At 40.5% G+C, this 26,035-nt stretch overlaps 1 protein-coding gene across 1 annotated transcript in view; it reads right to left on the reverse strand.

Moving 5' to 3' along the window:
- PAK5 (p21 (RAC1) activated kinase 5) overlaps nt 1-26,035 on the reverse strand; it is an 807,900-nt gene that overhangs the window by 128,104 nt on the left and 653,761 nt on the right. Inside the window, exons 4-5 of the mRNA XM_078649528.1 lie at nt 21,362-21,853; nt 4,919-5,052 (exon numbers count right to left, since the gene is read on the reverse strand). Coding sequence (XP_078505654.1) covers nt 4,919-5,052; nt 21,362-21,853 — 626 coding nt within the window. The remainder of the gene's footprint in view (nt 1-4,918; nt 5,053-21,361; nt 21,854-26,035) is intronic.

Here is a 26,035-nt window from a genome sequence, read left to right on the forward strand (position 1 = left end):
CTCAGCAAGACCTTGTTGCTCGCACCACAATTCTAGCATTGTCAGCCTGACCCTTCGCGCTACACAATCGACTGCTCGGGGGACAACCAAGAAGAAGCTCAAGCAATGCATATCAGCGACACCTGGCCTCCTTTACATACTACTCTGGCATCCTCGCTCAACACTCTCCCTGATCCGGACGGCCGCCTCCACCGCAAACTTAAGAAGGTGAAACTTTGGCAGGCCTTACCTGGTGACTGTAGCTGACCTGCGCTTCATTGGGGTCAGTCTGAACTTGTGACTTTAACCTGGTCCAGCGCACCCAGATATCCATAGTTGAAGCTTTATGCATTGTTATGCTATTTTTAGTGAAATCTTTATAAATTCACAACTCCAGTTCTACTTATTGGATTTTTGTAAATATGATGTCAACTAATTTAATAAAATACTCTCTATTTTCCTAAATTGGTTTGGGGTTTTGCTTGTGTGGTGTTTTCACTTTATCACTGTTTGTGTGTTGCATAAATACTTAACACATTGCCTCTAAGTTAAGACTGACTGCTTTTTGTGCCAAGCTACCCAGGGTTAATCTAACATGGAGCTTAAGACATTACCAAAAACTCTATGAATTTGATGCACAAAAGCATTTAGGAGTATAGCAAGTAGTACTAATGGAGTACCCTTTTATGTACTCCTTTGTTTTCAGTTACATTCTCCTGCTTTAAAAGAAGCTGTAAACAAACTTCCCAAAGTAGCTAGCTTTGTAAGTAGTAGTGCTGTCCAAGTTGGGCATACAGCACACATGTGGGAACATTACCGATCAAACCCTTCTTTGTTTGCCATTAGTGCCAAAATTACAGTTGACTGCAATTGCAGTACCTACCACTAGTATCCCCACTAGTAATCACCACAGCAAAATGTGATTCAACTAGACAGGATTAGAAAATACCACCCACATAATATTGGTTCGCAGCTAGTTTTAAGACATAACTAGATAGTAATACGTGAACGTGTGTTATGTGATGGAGGAGTAGTTTGTGTAGTGTTGTTAAGCCACTGAAAATTCAGTGTGTTTCACCAGGATTGATTTTAACATTGTGGATAATTACAACTGTAGTTACTTACCACCATTTCATTCAATTGGTATTAATACGGAGTAGCAATAGCGAATTCAACAGCCGCCAATAATCTACATAGACCAGAGTCTTACTGCCAGTTGTTGTTTTTTAATACACGGAATTCAAAAACCCCAGTATTAAAGCTCACTCCCTATTTTATTTATTACAGTCTAGTTGTGAGATCACGAATCACTTGAAGTAAAAATGATGACATAACTACACTATTGCAACAGTTGTTTGTATCATGTTGTTCTGCGGCCAGAACCAGCACCTCTGTGAAAAGCAGGCACTGAAGCAGAACATTTAAATGCTACTTAAAACATGTAATAAAACTACGGTTTTCACAGACCCCTTTCTTATAAGTGTTCTTTCCTGAAAATCTAGTGATGTGTTGTTTATTTAAAACGTTTGTATATTAAACTGCAGGGGTTCAATACAGAGGAATTCATGTTACCCACCCCCCCACAAAAGTGTATTTTCAACGTACTCACATGCAACCAACTGTCGAGCACCCAGTGATGTGCCAAAATACACTACAGATTCCACCTTTATTATACATTATATGATTGTTGCTTAGAGGGAGCAAGACACCAAAGAACTAATAGGGCAGGAGGTTGATGGAATGGCCATATATTAAGAGGATAACAATGCCCTCTACTGTATTTAACACAGTGACATCTGAAGGATTGAGGGTCCCAGCTATTAGATATTTTGGAGACTCCTGTTTGAAGCAACTTTGAATGTATTACCTCTTTTCGGCTCATTTAAGCCCTGAGTGATGCCAAACAATACTAAAATTATGTTACCCATGTTGTAGGAAAACAGTGCTATCGGGGAATTGGTAGATGTTTAGTGGACTACTGATTAGTATTAAAGTAAGAAATGTGCACAAATTATTTGAAATTGTAGCTTTAGTTCGCCAAATGTTTATAGTCACAAATATATCCTCATTCACTACTAGCGTTCTTGTTACAACAGTGAAAATCAAAGCCCTACTTTGAGAATTTTCACCATTCCAGAGGTTTACAACTAACTACTTTCTATTGATTTCTCCCCCCCTGCCCTATGCCTCTTTTCCTCTTTATGGGTGTGCACTTCTCTTGCTAGACCGTTAACTGTGACACTGCTGAGTAAGAGAAATGGGACAGGGTTGAGTCCAAGAGATAGACAGAGAACAGTATAACAAGAGACATGAAGTAGAGGCGAAGCAGTAGAGGTAAAGATGATGTAGAAACATATTTGTGGTAGGGAGAGAAGCAAAGTAAATAGATAAAGGTGAGGTAGCCAGAAGAAAATATAGGGAGATAGATGTAGATAGGAAAACAATAGCGATGAAGAGACAGTGGAAGGGAGAAGGACATTTAGGGAGAGGAAGAGGAGTACAGTACTCCAAGGGGAGAGGTAGAAAGAGAGGTATTGTGGAAAAAGAGGTGAATTTGAGAGAGGTGAGGGCAACGAGAGGTAGATGTAGACAGAGAGACAACAGAAAAAAAAGAGATACAGATAGAGAGAGAGCAAAATAATAAAAGGGGTCGGATAAAGAGTAGTGGAGAAGAGTGAATGGTAGAGAGAGGGTTAAAGGGTAGAAAGAGAAATGTGGTATGAAGCGAAAAGAGGAAGTTGACTTGAGAGAAAGCAACCTGAGGTTTATACAGAGGTACACAGTGATGATGAGAAATGTTGAGACAGAATGTTGAGGTGGAGAGGTGAGTAAAAATGGAGAAGGTGTAGAGAGACTGAGACATTTGGGTTTTTATATAAAACAGAGAAAGTGAGTGAGGCAGAAGCGTTGATCATAGAAAACAAGGGGCAGCGGTAGCAAAATAGTGGTGGCCAGAAAGGAGTACACTATATAGAAAGGTGAAAGAAAGGTAAGAAAACGAGAGATAGAGGAGGTGGAGAAGAGAGATAGTAAACTATTGATGAGGTAATTTGAGAAGTTAGGTAGTGAGAGAGAAATGTGGGGTATATAGAGGTGAGGTAGCGAGGGAGATGCATAGTAGAGGGGGAAATAAGAGACACAGATGAGGGAGTGGTGGTGTGGTAAAGAAATGGATGAGAGGTAGAGGGAGATAAGGTGAATAGTTGTTAGGTGAGGTACAGATAGAGATGAGGGTGTGTGAAAAGTGAAGAAGAAGGAGGAGAGTTACGGGCGGGTCATATGAAAAAAGTGTACTGAGGTACAAACGAAGGGATGAGGTAGAGATCTGAGGTACGGGGAGGGCATTGAGAGTGATACATATAGATATAGACAGAGAATGAAAGAAACAAGATTAAGGTCATGAGAGAGATGAAGTTGAGTGAGCTATATTCAGTAATTTGATAGAGAGGTAAGGTAGACACAGGTGAGGTAGAGAGAGGTGGGAAAGAGAGAAAGAGGGTGAAGTTATATAAAGAAATTTAGATAGTGAGAAAGGTTAAGAGAGATGTCAAGGTACAAAAGGTGAAGTGATATATGGAGAGGGAAATGATACAGAAAAAATATGGTTCAATTTAATTGCCACCAACTGCCTGGTAGTGCAAGGGTTAAGGCTGGACAAGCTAAAATGACCGCAAAAGGGCAGATTTAATTTTTAGTACAATGCACTACAGCAACCACAGTGGCTGCACGCAGTTGCTCAAGAGAGAGAAAGCAGTGAAGAGCCATAGTTATTTAAATAGCCTGCTGCAGCTCACTACCCCAGTGCTGGCCCAATAACAGGCTATCTACCACCATGGATAACGTTTGCTCCAAGGTGCAAAGGTGAATGTGCTGTCTGGCACAGGATTTCTACTGGCAGCATACCCTTCTAGTATGCAATTCTATGGCTAGATAAATTATTAAGCATATCACGCATTATATATGTGCTGTACCGTGTAGAATGAATGCAATTTGTGTAACGTTTGCAGAAATGAAAACATTACTCCATATTTGATCCTTCTTCAAGTAAGCTTTATGTTTTGATGCAAAGCCCAGCCTGGACTTAATAGCAGAGTGGGCTTTGCATTAAAAATTATGGGTGCTTGCACTAGTCCACCAAAGTACTGCTCTGTTGACACAAAGTGGTGCAAAGTGTTTTTTGTGCTGAGAAAATTACATATTTCCAGCACAAAATACCTTTTGCACAGGAACGTAAATGCAAGTGGTGTAGCTAGACCTTTTACCACCCATGGCGGTCTGGATATTGGCCTCCCCGCGACAGCCACAGGTGAGAGCGAGGAGTAGGAGGGATGGCGGCTGTCCCTTCATTTGCCGTCCCGCAGTCGCAGCTAAGAGCAAGGGGGTTGGGTCCACCGCCCCCAAAACTCGTGCTGCCTGGGGCGAACCACCCCACCCCCTTGCTATCCCACTGATAAATGCACTTGCAAGTGTTCGGCATGGTTTGCGTCACTCTGTCCAAATGTTTACACTTAGTAGAGGTGGCGCTAAGGATCTGCTAAACATGATCAACTGTGTCAAATTAGAAAAATAAACTGTCCTTGATGAGTAAGGTTATTGTGGTAGAAAGCACGATTGTCCCACTCACTTTATCAGTTACTTGCCCACTTTGCCCACGCCTGAACATGTCTATGTTTGAAAAAGATATTGCAAGTAACCTCGGAATTCCATCAACTTTGGCCTTGTATTTTACTAGGGCACCTCCTGAGTGATTGCAATATCATTGACACGTACAGTAGGCAGCACATTAGGCAGTACGTAATAATGCCTTCCTCTTAGTTGTTTTTTTTTCAGAATTATCAGCATAAGTCAAGGCACAATTAATCAATGTGTTGCTTAACACAGGCAGAAGGATACATGTTTGACATGGTTAACAATATTGGATTATGCGATGCACACATACCTTGTGTGGGTTACTATATCCGTCAGGGCTCCACCTTCCAGAAATTCCATCACTACCCAAAGTTCATCACAAACAAGGTAACTGTTGTACATATCAACCACATTGTCATGATGGTAGTCTCTCATTATTACAACCTGTGTGGTGAAAATATACATAAGCAAACATAAGTATCTTTATTACAGTTAAACATGAATGCAGTTACACAGCTGCTCCTGGGGGAACAAGATCAGTATTCACCAGGCAGTGTCAGCACTCGGGATGCTGATTAATAGTACATCCAGCTCCTCAATTTAATGCAGAAACATCAATCACCTGTTTTTTCTTTTCTTTGCAACTTATCAGTGTGATGTAGATAACCAGTGCGGGTCCATGAACCCTGTGAGAGGTCCAACAATGGGCCACAAGCCCGTGAGAGCTTGCAACCACCACACCGGGGTCCACAAACATTTCACATTGTAAAGATTAAACATATATAAGAAAGGGGACTGAACTCTCTGTGGTTTTCGAAGTTCATGCACAGAGTGAGATGATCACCCTCTGTGATCTGGGCACATTGCCTTGCTGAGGGCATGGCCCTAACACGTATGTTAAAAAAAACTCTCAAATGTTCTTAATAACCGATACTTAGAGGTTAATTATGGTTACAAATTAAAACTAAAAAAATACTGCAATTAACCAGTTAAGATGAGCTCCAAAAACCATAACTCGCACAACATCTTTGCAAACAATATCTCACACACTGCATGCAAAGCTCATGACCAAACTCTTGATATGACAGATGCAAATACAACTGCCATAAATGATATTACAGGTCAGACTAAATATTACATTACGTTTAACGCTATGAAGGAGGGGACTATGAAAATACTATACAATATTGGGTTATGGATGTGCTGTTATTTAATGACTGTGCTTCTATGTTGTGTAACTAGTTGGTTTTTAACATTGCGAGGTCATAAGCATTGCATCCTTGACCTGTTATTTATTGGTGTAATTATTATAGGGTCGTAAGCATTGCAACTTTGACCTCAGAAGTGATAAGGCAGAGTGGAGAGTTGTGTCTTTTTTCACTTTTCCTATTTACGTTTCCAGATTTCTACCACTCACTGTAGTGTTTTAGGATTGCTGGTCACTGGTGGGGATGGTGAAAAATAGAAAAGAACATAACTTTTACTGGATCTTGAGCATAACGTTAGTGAGAAACCTTACATGATGTCAGTGGTGATTTCATCAATGATGTGAGTTGTCATGTCATCAGTGATGGTATGTTGTGAGATATCATACACAGAGCAAGGGGTGGCACATGCATATGGGGTGCATCATGAACCACAAAATAATGAATTTCAGAGATTTGTCATGCTTAAGCCGGAACCATAACTCAGTTTCTAACTGTGTTTTTTTCTCATACCAACAGCACAGCACCAAAGAAGAAAACACCACACAACAGCACAGTTGAACAACAACACATCACAAAAAACAGCATAATTAGGTGCAAAATAAACTTCAACAGCACAATACAGGAAGCGCAAAACCACAACACTAACAACAGTATAAAGTACAACAATACAATAACAAGTCACAAATATAGACACACAACACATCTGAATAGCGCAAAAGCACAACACAGTGGCCGAAAATAAAAATAATACAAGAAAGCAGAACACCACAGCACAATATCGCATCAGAACAGCAACAACACAACATAATAAAAAGACTTACCCTAAAAAACTTGTCAAATTGGTTAAAATCCTGATTGGCTCATTTAACGTACACATAAGTCCCTAGTATACAGTACTAAGAGTACCCACGGCCTGTACGTTAAATGCAACTAATGGACTGCAGCACTTATTGTGCCATCACGGTCAGCATTCCAACGGATGGCGTCCACCAGGCAAGACGTTTCAACTTCGGGGCCATAATCTAGCGGCAGTTTTTGTGCACCAGAATCCACATCGTTGGACATTCTAGTCGCGAACATGGTTTAAATATAAAGCAGCTGTTATCATCTTCACATATATCGGAGTGTTGTTGTGGAATTGTCGGAATTAACACAACACATTTTTTTGTCGCAACTGCATAGCGGTCATCGCTGTAGATGGGGCATCAATCTCTATTATTGCTGTAACGGACAGTGACGTTTTTGAGACTACAGTAACCTGTAACAGTGCATAGATTGGGTTTGCCGATAAGATATACAGACAGAATGCTTTGGACATCGCAAAGGTTAATATTCAAACCTCGTTCAACTCACCAGACATCCATCTAAGAACCTTATGTAGGAACCGAAGAGCCGTAAAATTACTTGTAGTTGAAGTACCCAGAGGTTCAAGTACCCAATATGAGATATAGAGGTTTCAATTGATATATGTACATGGCGTCCTGATGAAGGCTCCAAGCTGAAACGCGTGTAGGATTTAAATTGTACAAGAGCCATGCCCAAGATCAATTTGATTTCATTACAATATTAACCATCAATTTCTATATGACTTTGAGAATGTTCAATTAATTTCAGATAGAATACAATACAAATCACTGTATCCTCTGTTGTAGAACGATTGAAGTATTTATGTGTGCAAACATTATGCATTTTTTAGCATAGAGGTTGTCATTACCTCCAATGTATTTCTCTTGTGTTTTTTCTTTTGTTCTTAAACCATAGAAAAATATGACCAGTTTATAAAATAAGAAAAATAAAAAATATATATTTTTGTAACCAATGGTGCAAGCATGCAATTTTGTGTACTCTTTTCAGGTCTGCATTATTATTTTATATGTTCCTAATTTGTTTTGATCTCAGCCATCACTAAAGTAACCATGGAAACATGTCTCGAGGCATGCCACAGCAGCCTAGATGGGCAGTTTTCAAGCTATAATTTTGTTCTGTTAAAATGGCACTTTTAACAGGCTTAATGCTTCATTTTCAAAAATAACTAGCCACCTCTAAAGTGTGCCTTACCAACCCTAATGCAGGGTGCATAGTATTTAAAAGCAGGATATATGTATTTAATGTTTTTACATGTCCGACAATGAAAAAGGCCCCAAACCCCCATTATACTGTAGCAAAGCTGACTGTGCCATAGAAAACATTGGATTAATTTATTACACTTAACAAAGATAACTTCAAATTGACACTAGCTAATAAAATACTTCAACACGCATTTTTATAATTAAACAAAATCCAACTTAATGCCAAATTAGAATTTTGTCAGCTATTTCAGGAATAGTGACTTTAGAAAGTCACACTTTTTTTGACTAAAGTCTCTGGTAGCCTTTTCAGTCTTAATCCCCGACTGTCATCTAGCAGCCTGCTAGCCCCATGCAAGCAGGTGTGAATGGCTCCCAGAAAAGGGAACAAAAAGGCCTTCAATGGGAAGTGGTGTGATTTAAGCCTGACAGGATGGCCTGCCGGATGTGCCCACCAACTGCACAAGCTTCAAACAGGCATCCCCTGTCACAGGCATAGGAACCCATACCTAGGCCTGCCCTTTCCATTGTCCAGCTGATCAGAATGGCACCAATTCCAATGGGTGGAAAATCTGTTTTGGAATTGGTTTGCAAGGGGAGTTTCTCATTTCCCTAGACAAACCTCAGGGGCATGTTCAAAGCTCTTCCCAGGAGAATAAAGGTCCTGCAGTGTTGGATTTTGACAGCGCTGTGTACTGTGGGAAGGTTTTGGGCCAAACCAGCAAGAAGTGATGTAAAAGTGAATAGGGTTGCCCCTAGGAAATTTTTCACTAATGGTCAGGGAGTTTCCCCCACCCACAAGCTGGTGCCAGGCATACATGTGGAATCCCTGGATAACATTTACAGAAACCATATGGGCCTGTGAAAGACAGAAGAGTGCATCTGTGGTTGAACCTGTGGAGAGTGATGCCAAGGGCTCAACCTGCTCCCACTTGCACTTAAGACAAAGAAGTGGACTCCAAGGGGCAGGGTTAACTAGCTGACCTCATGTTAAGATACAGGGCCACAAAAGCTACAAGAACCCTCCTTTCCAATAGCCCAGCTGACCAGCTCTAACTGGATTTGTACTGAACCCTGCTGGTGGCTTCTGGGAGAGTCAGTCCTAACCCCAAAATGGTGCCCTCAAGGTCCTATATCCTTGGCTGGTGTTTAAGTGTACTCCTCTGACTATACAACCTGAGAACCCTTTCTGGAACTTTTCCTCCAGAGAATCAGCGGACACTGGTACTGACCCTGAAACCGTAGTCGCGGAAGTTAAACCATTGGTCAGACTCAAACTTGCAGACTTCCTCCACTGAATGGATTTGAACTCATAGAAAAGTTTCTAAGTCCGAATGTAGAGAGGCTTCATTGAGGTAAATGCTGGACAGCATGCGACCGCGAACGAGACCTATCTGGGCACAAATTTTGGACTTTGCCCATCGGAGCTTTCCCACCATCAACAACAACCAATGCAAGTTTCTCACTGGAGCCAAGGCTCCCACCAAAGACTTGCACTGCACCAGGCTGCCGCCATTAAGCCGTCCTTCGGATCCAGCCTGCAGTCAGCCTCCAGGCGACCAGTCTAAGAAGACATTTCTTCAAAAAATCTTTTAAGTCACAAGGTAAACTTTCCACTGGGACAACCCTGGTCCCTGTATTGAACTCGCAGTAAGCCTTAACTTCTGACTTGGACCCAGTCTAGCATGACTAGATAGCTGTGATTGGGGTTTTGCGCTTTAAGTGCTATTTTGACTTAAAACTCCTAAAAATCATACCGCCGGTTTTCTACATCTGAATTTGGTCCTTTTAACATCTATTTGTTCATTAAAGTTTACTCTATTTTTTATAAATTGGAGGGGGCTTTTTAGTGTGTTGTGTTTTTAACTTCTTAACTGTTTGGGTACTGGTAAAATGCTTTACACATTTCTCCTAATTTAAGCCTACTTGCTCTGTGGTACAGCTACAACAGGTTGATCTCAGGTTTAAATCACCGAGACCTAACTGAACCTGATAAAGTATTGTGACGTTATTACTTGGTGAGGACTCACATCCTCTCCATCCATTGCGACACTAAGAACACATTGCCCTCAGAATATATTTTTTTCTCTTAGACTGCTATAATTGTAATTGGCCCAAAGACCTATTTTTTCATATAATGTCTGGCATCTGTATGCATTAGGTTTGGACTGTGTTTATGGTGTTTGCACCCAACAGCATGTCCTTTAGTATAAGATTTGGTTCTAGAGAGGAGGAAGCAGATTTTCTGCAAATGGAATGGGATTTTTGCCAAGGCAATAGTAGTAAATCTGCCAAGTTTAGTATTCCTCAAGAGCAGCGTCAGTTTCTCCACTAAAATAGAAGTATCTGCAATCAGAGAAGCAGCTTTAGAGATAAAATCTGTGGTGGAAAATCCATTTGTCACATGATGGTAGAATGTCCACCATCAATCATGTGGACTGGTTACCCCAACATGTTCTTTTCCCTCAAAATAACAGGAACACCACACTTTCATGTTCATGAAAGTTAACTCATCCAGCATCTCTTTGCAGAATTTCTATCACTTGGGCAATATTGAAAAGGGCCATTATATTGCTGATGAGGTATCTGCTTTTTTTAGGATTCTTTATCACCACTCTGCTCTCAATCAGCCTATAAGTCTTCAGCTCTGCCTACTTTGCTAAGGGGTGACACATCATCACGTTAAATAGAACTTTGGTTTACATCTGTGGAGTCTTCCTGGCAAAGGTGTTGTGAGAGCGTAGCCATATAGATTTCTTTGACCATGCTTCCCATATACCTTGACATGGGTATTTTGTATAACATTTTACACTCAGAAAGGAGCAAATTACAAATCAGGTTATGTGTTACACGTAAACAAAACAAAAGGACCAGTCTACCTGAACAGCAGACTCAGCTTCTACACCCACACCTGCCAGCTCCGGTCCGCCAGCCTCGCCCTCGCCGCTGTCCCCCGCATCCAACAAACGACCTCCAGCGAAAGATCTTTCTCCTACCTCGCCGCCAAAACCTGGAACACCCTCCCCACCCACCTACGGCAGACCCAAGACCTACTCGCCTTCAGAAGACTCCTCAGGACCTGGCTCTTCGAGCAGTAGCAGCACCCCCTCCCCCAGAACATTGGGACCCTCACGGGTAAGTAGCTTGCTTTACAAATAACTGATTGATTGATTGATTGATTGATTGATTGATTGATTGATTGTTGTAATGTGAACCTGTTCAACTTGGTACCAGCCAGGCAGTTTAATTAGGCACAGGTGAGAAACAATTGTGAATTTATTTTTAAAACATCTTCTTTTTTTTTTCAAAGGACATCTATTCCCCAGTTGAAATTGCACAATTTTAACTGCTGGAGAAAGGAAGCTTTATTTCACTCTACTCTTGGCCATGTGCTAATTTCTTGCTCTGGAATTGTTACATAGCGAAGAGTAGATTTTCTTAATTAAACATCTACTTACCTTTATGATATGTTGGCAGTGGATACTGTGGCATCAAGGTGAGTGTGAATCTATATGAAGAATTTATTATGTTGGTAGAACACCACGCTAGCACACCCATCTCACCACACTCTTCACTGAAAGCACAGCCGCCAGAACAACATTCTAACATGGAGTTTTGAGAGACTTATAAAGAGCTTACATTATGAAACCCTGAATTAAAAAAGTCTAGCTTCCTCTCCCCAAGGTCTAAGCGACTCTTTAGCCACTTTCTTCTGAAAGAATACCCCAGATGTTCAAAACTCAACCTTTATGCCAAACCCTTCCCATTTCCACCTGAGGACTTCAAAAATAAAGTTTCATCTTTCAAGAAAAGATGTGATCAAAGCTTCCAAGTTAATAAAATAACATACTGAATCCAGGTGATATTCTTCCTCTTTAATATGTCCTTGCAAAAAAGCTATGACACTGATGCAATAAAACAAGCAATTGTTCTCTCCATACTAAATAAACTATCTGGATTTACTCCTATCCAGCTAAGCATCAGCCCAATTCCAAGTTTCCATTTCTCGAAGTTGATACACACTAACAGCTACAAAACTATGATCAATAAAATAAACCTGCTATTCAATTCTCAAACAAGCATCCTTCATTAGAAGGAGCAGGATCTGTTATGGAAATCAAGAAAAAAGTGCTGGATCCATAGGTCTGGTTAAAATGCTTATTTTGTGAGGGGAGACAACAAATCAAAATGATCAGTACTCCTCTGAGCCCATTACTGTAGAGTGTTGAGTTCCACAGGGCTCAGCTCTGACACCTCTTCTCTTCAATCTATACATGCGTCCCCTAATCCATTTGATCAGTGACAAGGAACATAACTGTCTGATCCATTCAGAACACAGCCAATTCCTAGCTGAACTAAGTAACAACTCCCTTTTTGTTAAACAATCAGACTACCTATGGCATTCAAACACTGGATGAACCTTAATGGCCTCTACTAAACTGTGACGAAACTGAGATTCTGATCATCAATGATGAACACTAAATTAAACTAGATGCTTTTTGGCACACTTAATTAGATCTACTGCCATCCCCTATAGCAGTGGTGCAGATGTTTGCAGTACTTTTCAATTTCATTACAATAACACAGGCTACATTATGCAATGTCTTTTATTGCAGTCTCCAAGCAGCCGCATATGTTTCAATAAAAGGGTTCCAAAGAGAACATTCAAACAAGGTAAATGATATGGCATGACAACAATCTGCCTCTTTTAAATGCGGCTCTGAGCAGATAAGTAACTCCTCTACTAGCTCTTGCCTGATTTTTAATCTGATGTTTTAAATCATTTATTTCTATGATTCTGTATTAGATTTCATACTTTATGTATCTTTTGCAGGCTAACCCCCCTCCTTGCCTTATCATTTTCCCTTACCGGTCTCCAATTTATGGAGATCCCCTTTATATTCCCTTTATTTAATGTTTTTTTCTAACATGACGCGATTCTTACAGGTCCTGAGTTTCAGGTGAGTTTCCTTTTACACTTACGTTTGGAGTTAAGCTTCATTCACAGCTAGACTCCTCTTCATGGAGATAAGCGATGCCCGTGATTTTCTCCTTTCAACGCGATCATACGCTTGAGGAGCCCTCTGGCCTCATTAAGCCGCTATCCGTTTTCGGCTCGGCATCGGGAAAGGGACCCTTCTTTCCCCAATGCAATCCCTACACGACGCAGGCCGATTCAGAGGAAAGTACCCTGGCAGCAGGCGCGTAACGCGCAAGGGCTGCCTAGGGTCTTTCCTCCAATACCGCATCTGGTCTCGGGCCTGGGGGATTGCTTTGATGCATCCCCATGACAAACAGCTCGCGGTCGACAGTTTACTGTGAAGCTGTTGTCAAAATGACTTTTCTCCTTGTTTCTTTCACCGGAGCTCATATTTAACTTATATTTGACTCGTTTTTTATGCCCATTTTTAAAAAAAAAAGAAAGAAAAAGAGAGTTTAATATCTTAATCTATCTATACAATATTAATACTTACAATAAAATACATAGAGCATATAAAGAATACATAGGGCATATAAACAAGCCCTTTTTCTCTGATTTATATATTTTTTCTTAAAGGCCATTTCTGTATAAAAAAACAACAACAAAAAAAGGGTAAGATATGTCTGACTCTGACTCTAAGCAAGCCAGTGCATCCTTCCCTACCTTTGATAATGAGAGCTTCAGATTAATGCTCCAAAAGGAAACGAGATCATGTATGTTGGAGACCCTTGGCCAGGTCATCCCCAACAAAAGACCACTTCCATCTCAAGGGGATATTTCAAATGGAGTACCTGATTTGAGGGGCATACGAATTAAGAAACTTAATAATATTGAAATGTGTACCGCTATGAGCACTGAAGGTCCTAGAGACATCAGAAATATTCTTAGAGCAGAATGCTCAAGACCCACCATCGAAGACAAGACATGTCAAACTCCTAATCTTGCCCCAGAACTTATTAAATTTATATTTAAACTCGGTCGTGATCCAAGAGAAATCATTTAAAGGTTGCCAGGACTGTCTTCTGGACGTCCTTGGTCCCCTAACAAGAATCCTAGACTCGGCTGAGGAGTGCCATATCCAGGGGTCTCCCCTTGATGTTAACCTTATTAGAGGCTGGAGTCAAAGAGCAATAATTCTCTTAGGGAACGCAAATGCTAGTATTAACGCTGAAAGGCGTAGATTGATCCGCTATAAGATTGACCCCAAACTTTCCGATATGGCGACAAAAAGCTATCTTCGAACCCAAAAGGTCTTCTTTTCGGAGAAGAATGAATAAAGTCACTTGGGAAATATGTATCGACCTTTACAGCCCTAGACAAGGCACAACAGAACATGAAAAGAGTTTTTAATAATAAACTTTTTGGAAGGTCCGGGAGAAGGGGCCTTTCTTCCGGCTGATTTAACCAGAGGCCCTATCAACGATACCGCCGCTTTAGTGGGGGATAGCAGCAATGCAGCGGATCCACCTTCTACCCCCAGCGTGGGAAAGGAACTTGTGGTTCAAAAGGTTCGAGATCCCGTGGAGCATTCAACTCCAATCCAACAACTAAGTACTCCCTCCTCCCCTATCCCTTCTATCCCCTTAAAGGTGGGAGGCAGACTCAAACTTTTTTCCCAAAACTGGAAATTGATAACTCAAGACCCATGGGTACCGAACACAGACAAGGGTTTCATGATAGATTTTGTTCAAGTTCCCTTTCAATCTTCCTTTCCAAAAGATATTCCTCGCTCTTTAGAGAAACAAAAAATAGTAGAAGAGGAAATCTCCTCTATGCTCAAGAAGGGTGCCATAATAGAAGTTCCCTTGGACACTTTAACTTTCATGAATACATTATTCCTCGTAGAGAAAAAAGGAAAAGACTGGAGGCCGGTGATAAATTTGAAAAGTCTCAACAAATTTCTAGTCTACAGACATTTCAAGATGGAGGGTATCCATCTTCTGAGCGACCTCCTCTTAAAAGAAGACTGGCTGGTCAAACTGGATTTAAAGGATGCGTATGTCACGATTCCTATGGCAGTAATCCATCAACCTTTCCACAATTGATGTGGAAAAATCAGCTTTATCAGTTCCAGGCACTTCCGTTCGGACTTTCATCCGCCCCTTGGTGTTTTACCAAGGTGATGAGAACGGTCGCCTCTTTTCTGAGAGAAAGTGGTATTCGCCTTATCATTTATCTCGACGACATTCTGATAATGTCTAAAGATCTCCAACGGATCCTCCTAGACCTAGAGACAGTTATGAATCTTCTAGAGGGTCTAGGTTTCATTATAAACAAAGAAAAGTCTATTCTGACTCCCTCAAAATCACTAGAGTTCCTCGGTTACACCCTGGATACCTCCAAGTGTCTCCTCCTCCTTTCTTCCACGAAAATATCAAAGATCAAAAAAGAAATAGGACATAATTTGAGACAAACAGACCTTCCACTGAGGGATCTATCCAGACTCTTGGGTCTTCTTTCTTCTTCTATTCAGACGATTTTTCCAGGCCCACTGAACTATCGGGCCTTACAAAGGATAAAAGGCAGAGCTCTGAGATCTGGCCTCTGGTACGAAGATCGGATTACCCTAGATCAGGAAGCCAAATCAGAACTAGTCTGGTGGTTGGACAACCTAGAAGCATGGAATGGCAAGGCAAACTTTGGTTTGGAACCAGATTTTATTCTGGAATCCGATGCTTCCCTCCATGGTTGGGGCGCATGCTTTTTGGACCAGAACACCGGAGGAATTTGGTCTCAGGAAGAATCATATCACCACATCAACTTCCTGGAAGTTACGGCTGGCCTTTATGCTCTTATGAGCTTCAAACATTCCTTCCAGGGGAGATCAGTCATTTTAAAGATGGACAACATGTCCGCTGTAGCTTACATCAATCGTCTGGGCACTACCAAATCTGCCTATCTTTCCAATCTAGCGAGGAAGCTCCGGATGTCTTCAATTCCCTGTACAAGATCTGGGGCCCTTTTGAGATAGACCTTTTTGTGAGCCGTCTCACGTATCAACTAAAAATTATTTCAGCTGGATGCGGGATCCCGGCGCTCTAGCAGTGAATGCCTTCCTGCAACCTTTGTCAGGAATCAACGCATATGCCTTTCCTCCCTTTGCCATGATCCAGAGAGTCTTACAGAAAGTGAGGCAAGAAGGGTGCTCCCTGGTCCTGATAACTCAGTTTTGGCCATCCCAAGCATGGTTCCCCATCCCTTCTTAATCCCTTTCCTAGAGAATCTCCTCATAGACGTAAACGGAGATTCCCATCTCCTAACCCAAATGGGGAGTTTGAACCTTCTTGCCTGGAGAGTGTCAGGAGATCTAACGAAATCTCAGGACTTTCGTCTTCAGCTACAACTCTCCTTAGAGAGTCCTGGGCACCAGGTACCCACTACAGATACAATAACATTTGGAAATCCTGGGTACGTTGGTGCCTGGAAAGGAATTTGGATTCTCTTCAGGCACCTATCGTTAATGTGGTAAACTTTCTTGGTGAATTTTTAGATAAAGGTTTAAGTTATAGATCTATTAGTTGCTATAGATCCGCTATTTCTGCTGGTCATGTACCTGTCAATGGAAAAACTGTGGGTAAAAATGTTATTATTTGCAGAGTAATGAAGAGTATTCGTTTGAAGAGCCCCCCAAAACCCAAATATGATACTCTATGGGATGTAAACTTGATTCTGGATCTTTCCAAGTCATGGCCTGAAAATTCCCTTTCGAATAGAAAACTCCTCCCCATCAAACTAGCAACTCTTTGTCTTATTTCTTGCCATAGAGTCTCTGATGTCAAAGCCCTAGAGATCTCTAATAGGTCTTACAACTTATTTGGTGTCAAATTCGAGGTTTATAGAAGAACCAAAACCATGTCTGACTCTATCTTCTATCCTCGTTTTGATCCTTGCCTAAAACTTTGCGTGGTCGAGTGTATGAAAGCTTATGATCAAAGAATGTCAAGCTTACATCCTGTTGCTGAAAAACAACTTCTTGTCTCCTTTATCAAACCTCAAAGAGCTGTTACTTCTACTTCCATTGCTAGATGGGTTAAGACAGCCATGAACTTAGCTGGTATTGATTTATCAAAATTTCAAGCTCATTCTATTAGAGGTGCTAAGGCCAGTAAATCTCTGTGGTCTGGAGGTAAGTTAGATGATATTCTTAAAGCGGCCAACTGGTCGAACGCTAGTACCTTTGCTAGACATTACTGTAAACCTATCGAACATATGTCTAATGTTGTATTACAAATCTTCAAGTTTACATTCTGATACCTCTGAACTTTTTCTTTACCCTTCACGTGTTTTAAAAGAGGCAGATTGTTGTCATGCCATATCATTTACCTTGTTTGAATGTTCTCTTTGGAACCTTTTTATTGTGACATGTGCGGCTGCTTAGAGACTGCAATAAAAGACATTGCATAATGAATGTTCGTGACATATTGGGTTGGCAGGATCAGGCAAAATTGGGAATTATGTTGAAACCTGGGCATGCAGATCCAGTTGTTTTGGGTGAGTTACCTATTCTCTCTGTTTCAGATAATGCTTCAATAACTGCTGATAACACTGTTTTATCAAAGTTACTAATTAAGTATGCTTCTGTGTTCTCTTACAAGGTTTGTTTAGTTAATTGTTTTAAACACAATATTGTTCTCAAAGAGAATGCAGTTCCAGTTATTCAAAAATGCAGGCCTATTCCGTCATCTGCTCGTGATGATTTAAAGAAAATGCTTTCTGATTTATGTTCTCAAGATATTATAACACCTGTGGAGTCTCCGGAGTGGGTTTCGGCCAGTGTCGTGGCTCGAAAAAGCTCTGGCGAGATTCGTCTCTGTTCTGATTTGAGGGCACTTAACCATAATATTCTCATTGATTGCCACCCTTTACCCAGAATTCAGGAGATGCTGGCGAATGTAGGTGGTAGTAGGTATTTTACAACTATAGACTTAAAGTCTGCCTACCACCAGATTCCCCTCGCCAAAAATTCTCAGCGGTTAACTACGTTTGTTACTCTGTTTGGAGTTTATCTGTGCAAACGTTTGCCGTTCGGACTGGCGACCACGGCCAGCGTATTTCAACGCCTTATTTTTTTCTAATTTCCAATTTTTTTCTAATATTATTGGCATACAGGCGTTTCAGGACGATATTTTGATTCATTCTGCGTCTTTGGAATCACAATATAATCTTCTAGAGTATGTTTTGCAAAAACTAGAGAGTGTTGGAATGACGGTTAGATGAAAGAAGTGTAAATGTATTACTCAAGATGTTGATTATTTGGGACACAATATTTCAGTTGATGGCATCACACCTAAGTTATCGTTGATCAATGCTATCAAAAATGCACCAAGGCCTCAAGATAAAGATGCCTTGAGAGTGTTTTTGGGACTTAGTGAGTATTACGCTCGTTTTGTGCAGAGTTATGCATTAATTGTACAACCCCTCCGGGATTTACTAAAGAAGAATGCTAAATATATTTGGTCATCAGACACTGAAGAAGCATTTCTTAAGGTGAAAGAATTAATTTTAGATGCATCAGCTATTAGGGCATTTTCTCATGGACAACCTACGATTGTGACAGTTGACGCCAGCTCAAAAGGCTTAGGGGCTGTGTTGAGCGAAATGGTTAATGGTCAAGAATATACGATAGCCTTTGCTTCTAGAGTTTTGAGTGGTGCTGAGTCTAATTATAGCACGATAGAAAGAGAGGCTTTGGCATGTTGTTGGGCGGTTGAAAAGTTCTGCATGTATATTTGGGGTTCAAGGTTCCAACTGTTCACTGACCATAAGCCTTTGATATATATGCTGGGGGATAGCTCCTCTAACAGAGCCTCTTCTAGATTAGTCCGATTGTTAGCTAGGCTGCAGGAATATAATTTCGATATTAAATATATTCCTGGAGGTAAGAATGTCAGGGCGTTCTGTTTGTCTCGGATTCCTTTAGAGGTTGCTGATTCAGTGCCTGAGGTTAAGGGAAATGATTTTGATGTTGTTTTTACCATTAGAGATTTGACTGAGTGTAGTAATCTTTCAGAAGATGACTGGTTGTCTGCTGATAAAAATGATCTTTGTCTTTACAGGGTTAAAAAGTTTTTGGTGCAGGGTTGGCCCTGTGATAGAAGTTTGTCCATGCAAGGCAAATGTTTTGGTCAGGTTGCTGCATATCTATCTCTTGTGGATAATGTTTTAGTGAGGGAAGACAAAGTAGTTCCTCCTGAGGGGATTAGGTGAAAGATCATTTATCTTGCTCATGAAGGGCATTTAGGAACATCAAGCACTGTCAGGAAAATTAAGGTTTGTATTGGTGGCCTGGCATTGATGGACAGGTTAAAGATTTTGTGAATAAGTGCCCAGAATGTTTGTGTTCTGATAAGCATTGGCGCCTATCTACTTCACCTTTATGTCCTGTTGAGTGGCCCTCTGGTCCTTGGCAAAAGTTAGGGCTGGATTTTCTGGTCCTTTTAATCTGCTCAGTTCTGAGAATAGATATTTGATCGTAGTCATTGATTATTTTTCTAAGTGGCTTTATTTTTCGTTCGTGAGGAGGCCTGCTTCTAGTTCTGTTGTTACATTTCTGCAACGGTTATTCATGATAGAGGGTCCTCCTGTTGAAATTGTGACAGACAATGGGACTCACTTTGTTTCAAGTGTGTTTGAGAGTTTCTTGTGTGATATCTCTGTTAAACATGTGTTGGTACCTCTGTACAGTCCCTCTTCAAATGGTCTAGTGAAGAGTGCTAACCGTTTGCTGAAGGATGGTGTACAAACCGCCGTTTCTAATATTTTGGATGTGTGCAAGTATCTTTGCCAGAAAGTATGGAGTTACAACACAACACCACACTCAACCACTGATATCTCTCCTTACTTTTTAGTCAGGGGTAGAAAACCTGTTTTGTTGCTTAATCCTGATTGGTTGAAAAATAAAGTAGGTGACGGAAGCTCTAGTTTGCATATACACAAAATCAGAAGACAGGTTGAACATAAGCAAGCAACATATAAAAGAAATTTTGATTTAAGGAGACATGTTAAAGTAACTTCTTTGTTTCCAGGGGACTGGGTGATTATAAAAAAAACTATTAGAGTTACTAAGGGAGAATCCAAATTTTCAGTCCCTGCCAAAGTTCTTAGGGTTTTAAAGATGGCTGTAATGTTATAAGATCGTGGTTGGTGGAATCGAAATGCAGTTGTTAAAGTTACGGATGAACAAGCTAGGATTATTTGCGAAAGATCCGTCAATCAAGCTGATTCTAATTGGTTTGATTTAGGGGTTCTAGCTCAGAAGAATGACATTGGGCATCGCATTTCTTCTCATTCTGGTGTTAATGTAGGGGATGGCTATTCTAATAATGTTATTCATAGTAGTGTTGAAAATATTCAAAATACTGCTGGGGATTCTGGGGACCATTCACCAATCAGATGCAGTTCTCGCATTAGGAATCCTGTCCGTTACGATGACTTTGTTTATTATTGAATCCTTTATTTTTTTTTGGTTTTGTAATTTTATTTTATTGTTTGTTTTGTTTTGGTATTATAGGATGGGGTTGTGTAGAGAGTGCATTTATTCTAATGTGTGTGTAGCCCTAATGGAAGGTATGTGCCTTTGTATTCTCTTCTCTGGAATGTTAAATGTGCATCTTTCAGATTACTGCCTGCACTTGATGTGACCAGTCGTGGGTACTTTGTATGGAATAAATCCTTCTTCATCATATAAAATTTCTCTGGATTCATCTTTCATTTTTAAGAGAGGATTGAACTTCCTACAAAGTCTTTTGACATTAACATCACCAAAACAAATCTGGGATTCCTTACAATGACAAGGTGGAGGCCATTTTAGGAAGAGGGAGCAGGAAGAGGTCACTGGGTAAAGAGTGTTCAAAGTACATGTTCCTGCCACATAGTACACAGTCTCTTCTACTTAGCCGGAGGCCATCTAATTAACAGAGAAACCTTACTATTATGTGGTGCCTGGCCAACAATTTGCCACTTTTTCCATGTGCTACAATCATTTGTACTGTTCCACAATGGTACACTGCACAGACCGCACTCATTTCGATAACTGTGGGTGAAGGGAGAGACACCAATAACGATGGGCCAAAAGGATTTGAAATCAGACTTGGCAGCATTTTCTCCCACCTAAAAACAAGAGGGTTGACATAGAAAGAAGATTTAATTTTCAGGTTGGTGTGCTAGCAGGTGGGGTATCTGCTCCCTTGAAGTCTTATAGCTTGTCACACAAGTAAAATAAGGTGAAAAGGGTATCCCTCTGGGCACAAGGCTAGCTGCACCATAAGAAAGTCCACACCCTTGATATTAGAAAGGCTTTCACTGCTTCCACCATAGATACATGGGTAAGGCGGCTGACCCATGTATCTGGGTGAATATGTATATGGGTCTGGCTGGATGTGCAATTCTGCCATGTTAAAAAGCTGCCTCAAATGGACTGCCACCTTAACATTTCTCGTTGATTTAACCATGCTTCACAAACATGCCACAACAACGTCTAGAACAGAAACACAGCTTACCTCATTGAACAGGAGCTCCCGCCTTTGCTGTTTCCTGAGATCCATTTTTTTAACTGCAACTTGCTTCCCTGTATGTTTCTCTGTCGCAATGCACACTATTCCCGTGGAACCTTCTCCGATTTTAATGAAGTTATCCAGATACTCTCGTGGGTCCCCAGGGCTGACAACCAGCTGCAGCGCAGCCCTGAACTGTTCATGTGACACTCGCGAAGGCTGCTGGTCAGAAGATGAACCCCAGCTTGGGGGAGGATACGCGCTGGAAGTAATACTGGGGGAGCTTGGGTAAGAAGCTGTGGACATGAAATGAGAGCTAGCAGGTGGAGAAGGCTGGTTGTAGTGAGAAGACTTGTGGTACACAGGAGGATACTGGTAACTACTTGCTGAATAACTAGGCTTGCTTTGGCTTTGAGGTAGTTTGGTTGTGCCTCTGGGATAGGTGTCAGATCCAGACAGTGAGGGGCTAGCAGAATTCTGTGCTCGGTCGTATTCCCCCTGCAAAACAGAAAAAAAGAGGTAAATCTGTATGTGTTGTTTAAAGAAACTGAACAGTAACTGTTTTCGTGCATTTAAAGTGTCTTACAACAGTATCTTGAATGGTACATTTCCTTGACTACATTTGTTATGCAAACTCGTCTTCTCACCTCACAATGTCATGAGCAACACAAGAATGATATGAAAGTGAATGATATGAATAATGATGCAGAGCAAGATATTCTTATAACGCACCATTTAGTGTGAAAAATGGAGAGAAAGAAAATGAAAAACCAACGCTTGAGTGCACATTAAAGACTTCTCAGTAGGTAACAGCAACAGGGGCACAGGTCTTTGTGTGGCCTACATGTCACAGGCATGGATACTGGTGAGTCTCAATCAGGTGTTCATGTTTCTGAGGTCAACACAACGTGTATCACTGAGTTCAGCAACAGCACCCTTGGTTGTTGCAATGTATGGATAGCAGGGGATTCGAGAACTTTGAACAATAACAATTTAATATCATTATATAATTCTTGGTTAAAATGTAATTGTATTGTGCATGGCAGTTAAAGAAGGTAACAACAGTTCAAAGATATTCCAGGAGAGGCCCACCCACTTATAGGGGTGGGAAGGCAAAAGTGACCCTTTTGTGTATATAACCCTCACCCACTCTAGTAGTGGCATGCTTCATCATCGGGTTCACCCCGACTCACCACAAGCAGGAGAGCTGAGCCTAAGATAGGTATATAGATAGGATAAGACCCATGATATAAGTTTGACTACAAGGCCGCCCTCTCACGCCCTCATGGGAACTTTGTCCCACTTTGTTTGGGTAATCCCCAACAGCGGCAAGTATGTGTATATATATATATTAGATATTTTATGAATTTATTTGCATGCCCATAACAGTGACCACACGGTAATTATGTGGGGGTGTGACCTCTTTACTAACCCATCCTGACAAAAGCCCAGGACCTCACACAGGGCAGTAGAACAGGGCTGAAACATGTTTGAGATATAGGGTCATAGGGCCATCAAATCTATGGAAGTAGAATAAGTATGAAGTCGATTTGCACACTGACAATCACAAATGAAAAATGTATACAGAAGTGTAACGAAATGTATGTCAAATGTGTTTCTGGAAACCCCAATAAAATATGTTTAAAAAAAGAATAGGGCCATCACAACCTTACACCCTCATAATGTTATTTTTTTTACCTTCCCTCCCACTCTACCAATACTTTTGAAGTGGGTGAGGAATTTTACCTCTAAAGTTACACCCCCTTACATACAAAAATACTTGTAATCTGGTAGGCGGGCAGCAGTGAGTTTTAGCGGTGCTGGAGCATGCCAAAACTCATATTCAGGTCCTTAGTATCTACTGCGTAGAATCTTTGCCCTGTTAGAAAAATGTTCTGCAGAACCAAAAATTTGTGTGGGACATACTATTCACAAGTCAACTGTCATCTACACACATAGTTACTCTTCAATTCAAAGAATTATAATGTGTTTAATACCTCTACACACCCATGATGCATTAGAAACACGTGTTTTGTGCACTCACCCATTAGCTAGACACAGGCTGTGTAAAATAAGGTAGAAAAGGAATATGGTAATTACCTGCCACTATGTAAACTATAAAATAAACTGGCACACTCATTGGATGATGTCATCAGTGATGCCATAAATGATGTCATAGAACATGTTATGAGTGATGCAATATGTGAGGTCATAAGCAGTGCATGGCGGGGTTCACATGTTATAGCTAGCTCTGCTATGTATAACTGGTGAATTTGTGTGTTTTTTAATGTTTAAAATGTTAATGTTGTCACTGACATATTCACCTAACTATAATGTTATTTTAACCTATATGACAAAGATGTCCTGACCTCCACCAGAGAGGCCAGACTATCATTCTTCACATGTGATAATGTAATGGTCAGGTACACAAAATAAATGCGGCATGTCATGCTTTATCACCTCCCAAGTACCTCTATGCACATGGCACACATACTTGCACTGTATGGTAGTCGAAATCCAATCAGCCCTCTAATCAGACCCATAGAAATTTCATCTGTCTTTTCGCACACAGGAGACCCATCAACCACACATTCTCCTACCAAACATGCATGTCCATCTGTTATCACTCTGGACTGGAGTGCTATAGTGCCACACCAGTGGTAGTTGTGTGCCGTTTATATTTTAAACATAACATAACTTGTGACTGCGAAAAAACTAACACATTGGGCCCGATTCAGAAAAGTAATTTGAGACAAAATTCTAACTTTACGACTTTTGGTATTCACAAAGGGCATTTAGGAGTAGTAAAGTTAGGATTTTGACTCAGTTAAACTTAAGTTTGGCCTTAAGCTAAACTTTAGACCAAAACTTAAGCTTAAGACCAAAACTTTGTCTCAGTTAAACTTAAGTTTTGTTGTTAAGTTAAACTTAAGAACAAAACTTAAGACTAAAACTTTGTCTCAGTTAAATTTAAGTTAAACTTAAGACCAAAACTTTGTCTCACTTAAACCTAGGTTTTCATCTTAAGTTACGCTTAAAACCTAAACGAAAGTTTAACTGAAACAAAATCCTACCTTTACTACTCCTAAATGCTCTTTGTGAATACCTAAAGTAATAAAGTTAGGATTTTGTCTCAGATTATTTTTGTGAATCGGACTCAATATGTTTTTTAGCTGCAGTAACTACCATATAGAATGACAAAAATGCAGACTGAAATCTTGTGACTCTGGCTACAACATTTTTAAGTGCAGATATAATGTATGTAGAAAAGTGTTCAATAAGTGGATGCTACTCTACTATCCCAGTGCAAATGGAGATCTTTATACACACTGTACAAACACTATAAAATCTATATCCAGGGGAACGATAGTTTTGTAATCAACAACATACCAGATACATTATTTATGTCAAACAATACATAAAAATCATCTGACATCAACCCAGAAAGAGAGCATGGGGTAAACACCTGTAACACCATGTATAATTTGCCTAGGCCACTCATTGATATCGATTTGCTCACTTCTTTTTCAAGGTGGATTTTTAACTTGGGTTTGTTAATATATTTTATAGAAACATGCCAAATAGGTGTTCATTCTTAGAATTGGCCACATAAGTGTCACAGTGTTTGAGAACTTGTACACATGTACGTTTGAAACAGCAAACCTTCTAGCACATAAAACAATGTTTGAAGGCTATCTGCACACATCACAGGCATCCTCACGTAGTTGACTCACTTTTTCAGGTTAATGGCCTTTCTTGAGAATGAGAAATTATGTATAACACAGGAAAAAACTACAGCATGCACCGTCATTCATGATGCTTCAGTGATGGGCTTAAAACAGCAATGGTATGGATAAGATAATAGAAGGGGACTAGAAAATGTCAAATGTATTTTCCTAACTTAGAACATAAGAAAGAAAATGGGCAATGCTTGAAAATAATGCAAAAAATGTTTTTGCAAAATTCTCTATTGAGCACTTTTAAAACTGGATGTGCGCATACTAAAAAAAATCTGGCATGTGTGCATCTGCACTAATCACAAAAGACAGCGTGTATAAGTAATTATGATTATGCAAATAAATACAAGATTCCATATGGTATTGATTTAACATTCAATCCACCTACGGAAGCCTTGAGGTTTCAAGTGAATAAAATCCGCACAAAGCTGAGCAACTGGCATTTACACATGCGTTCACAAAACTCCCTTTTTGTGCATCCTCCACCAAACCAAAAGAAAGCTTACTTGCCTTTGGTAATTTTTCTGGTGGAAACTGTCTTCTATGCTTTTGAATATCATCAGGTGTGAGATTTGGTCCGAACATTTTGCAGTAGCGCTACTGCGCAGGTAGGTGGGATCAGCTCTGCCTCAGTCTTGCTTACTACCCAGATATGACAACGTTGGAGCTGCCAAGTGAAACCCATGTGCCCAACGTCAGTTCCTCATACATTTTCTTCTGGGTCCTTAGATGCAGAGATGTGGACAGCATTGATTCAATAGTGGCTTTGCAGTGCAACAATTTAACACAGACCCTTACTTAATATCCAGATGACTACGACCCATTCCTCAAAAAGGGGAGGTGAGCAGCACCAAAGAGAAATCTGCAGGTAGATAGGGTTTCAAACACAAACATTGTTACCGTAGGTAAGTAACTTTCTTCAGAGTATAGATATCACAGCAAT

The sequence above is a fragment of the Lissotriton helveticus genome, chromosome 6 (assembly GCF_964261635.1).
Source record: "Lissotriton helveticus chromosome 6, aLisHel1.1, whole genome shotgun sequence".
NCBI classification, from domain to species: Eukaryota; Metazoa; Chordata; class Amphibia; order Caudata; family Salamandridae; genus Lissotriton; species Lissotriton helveticus.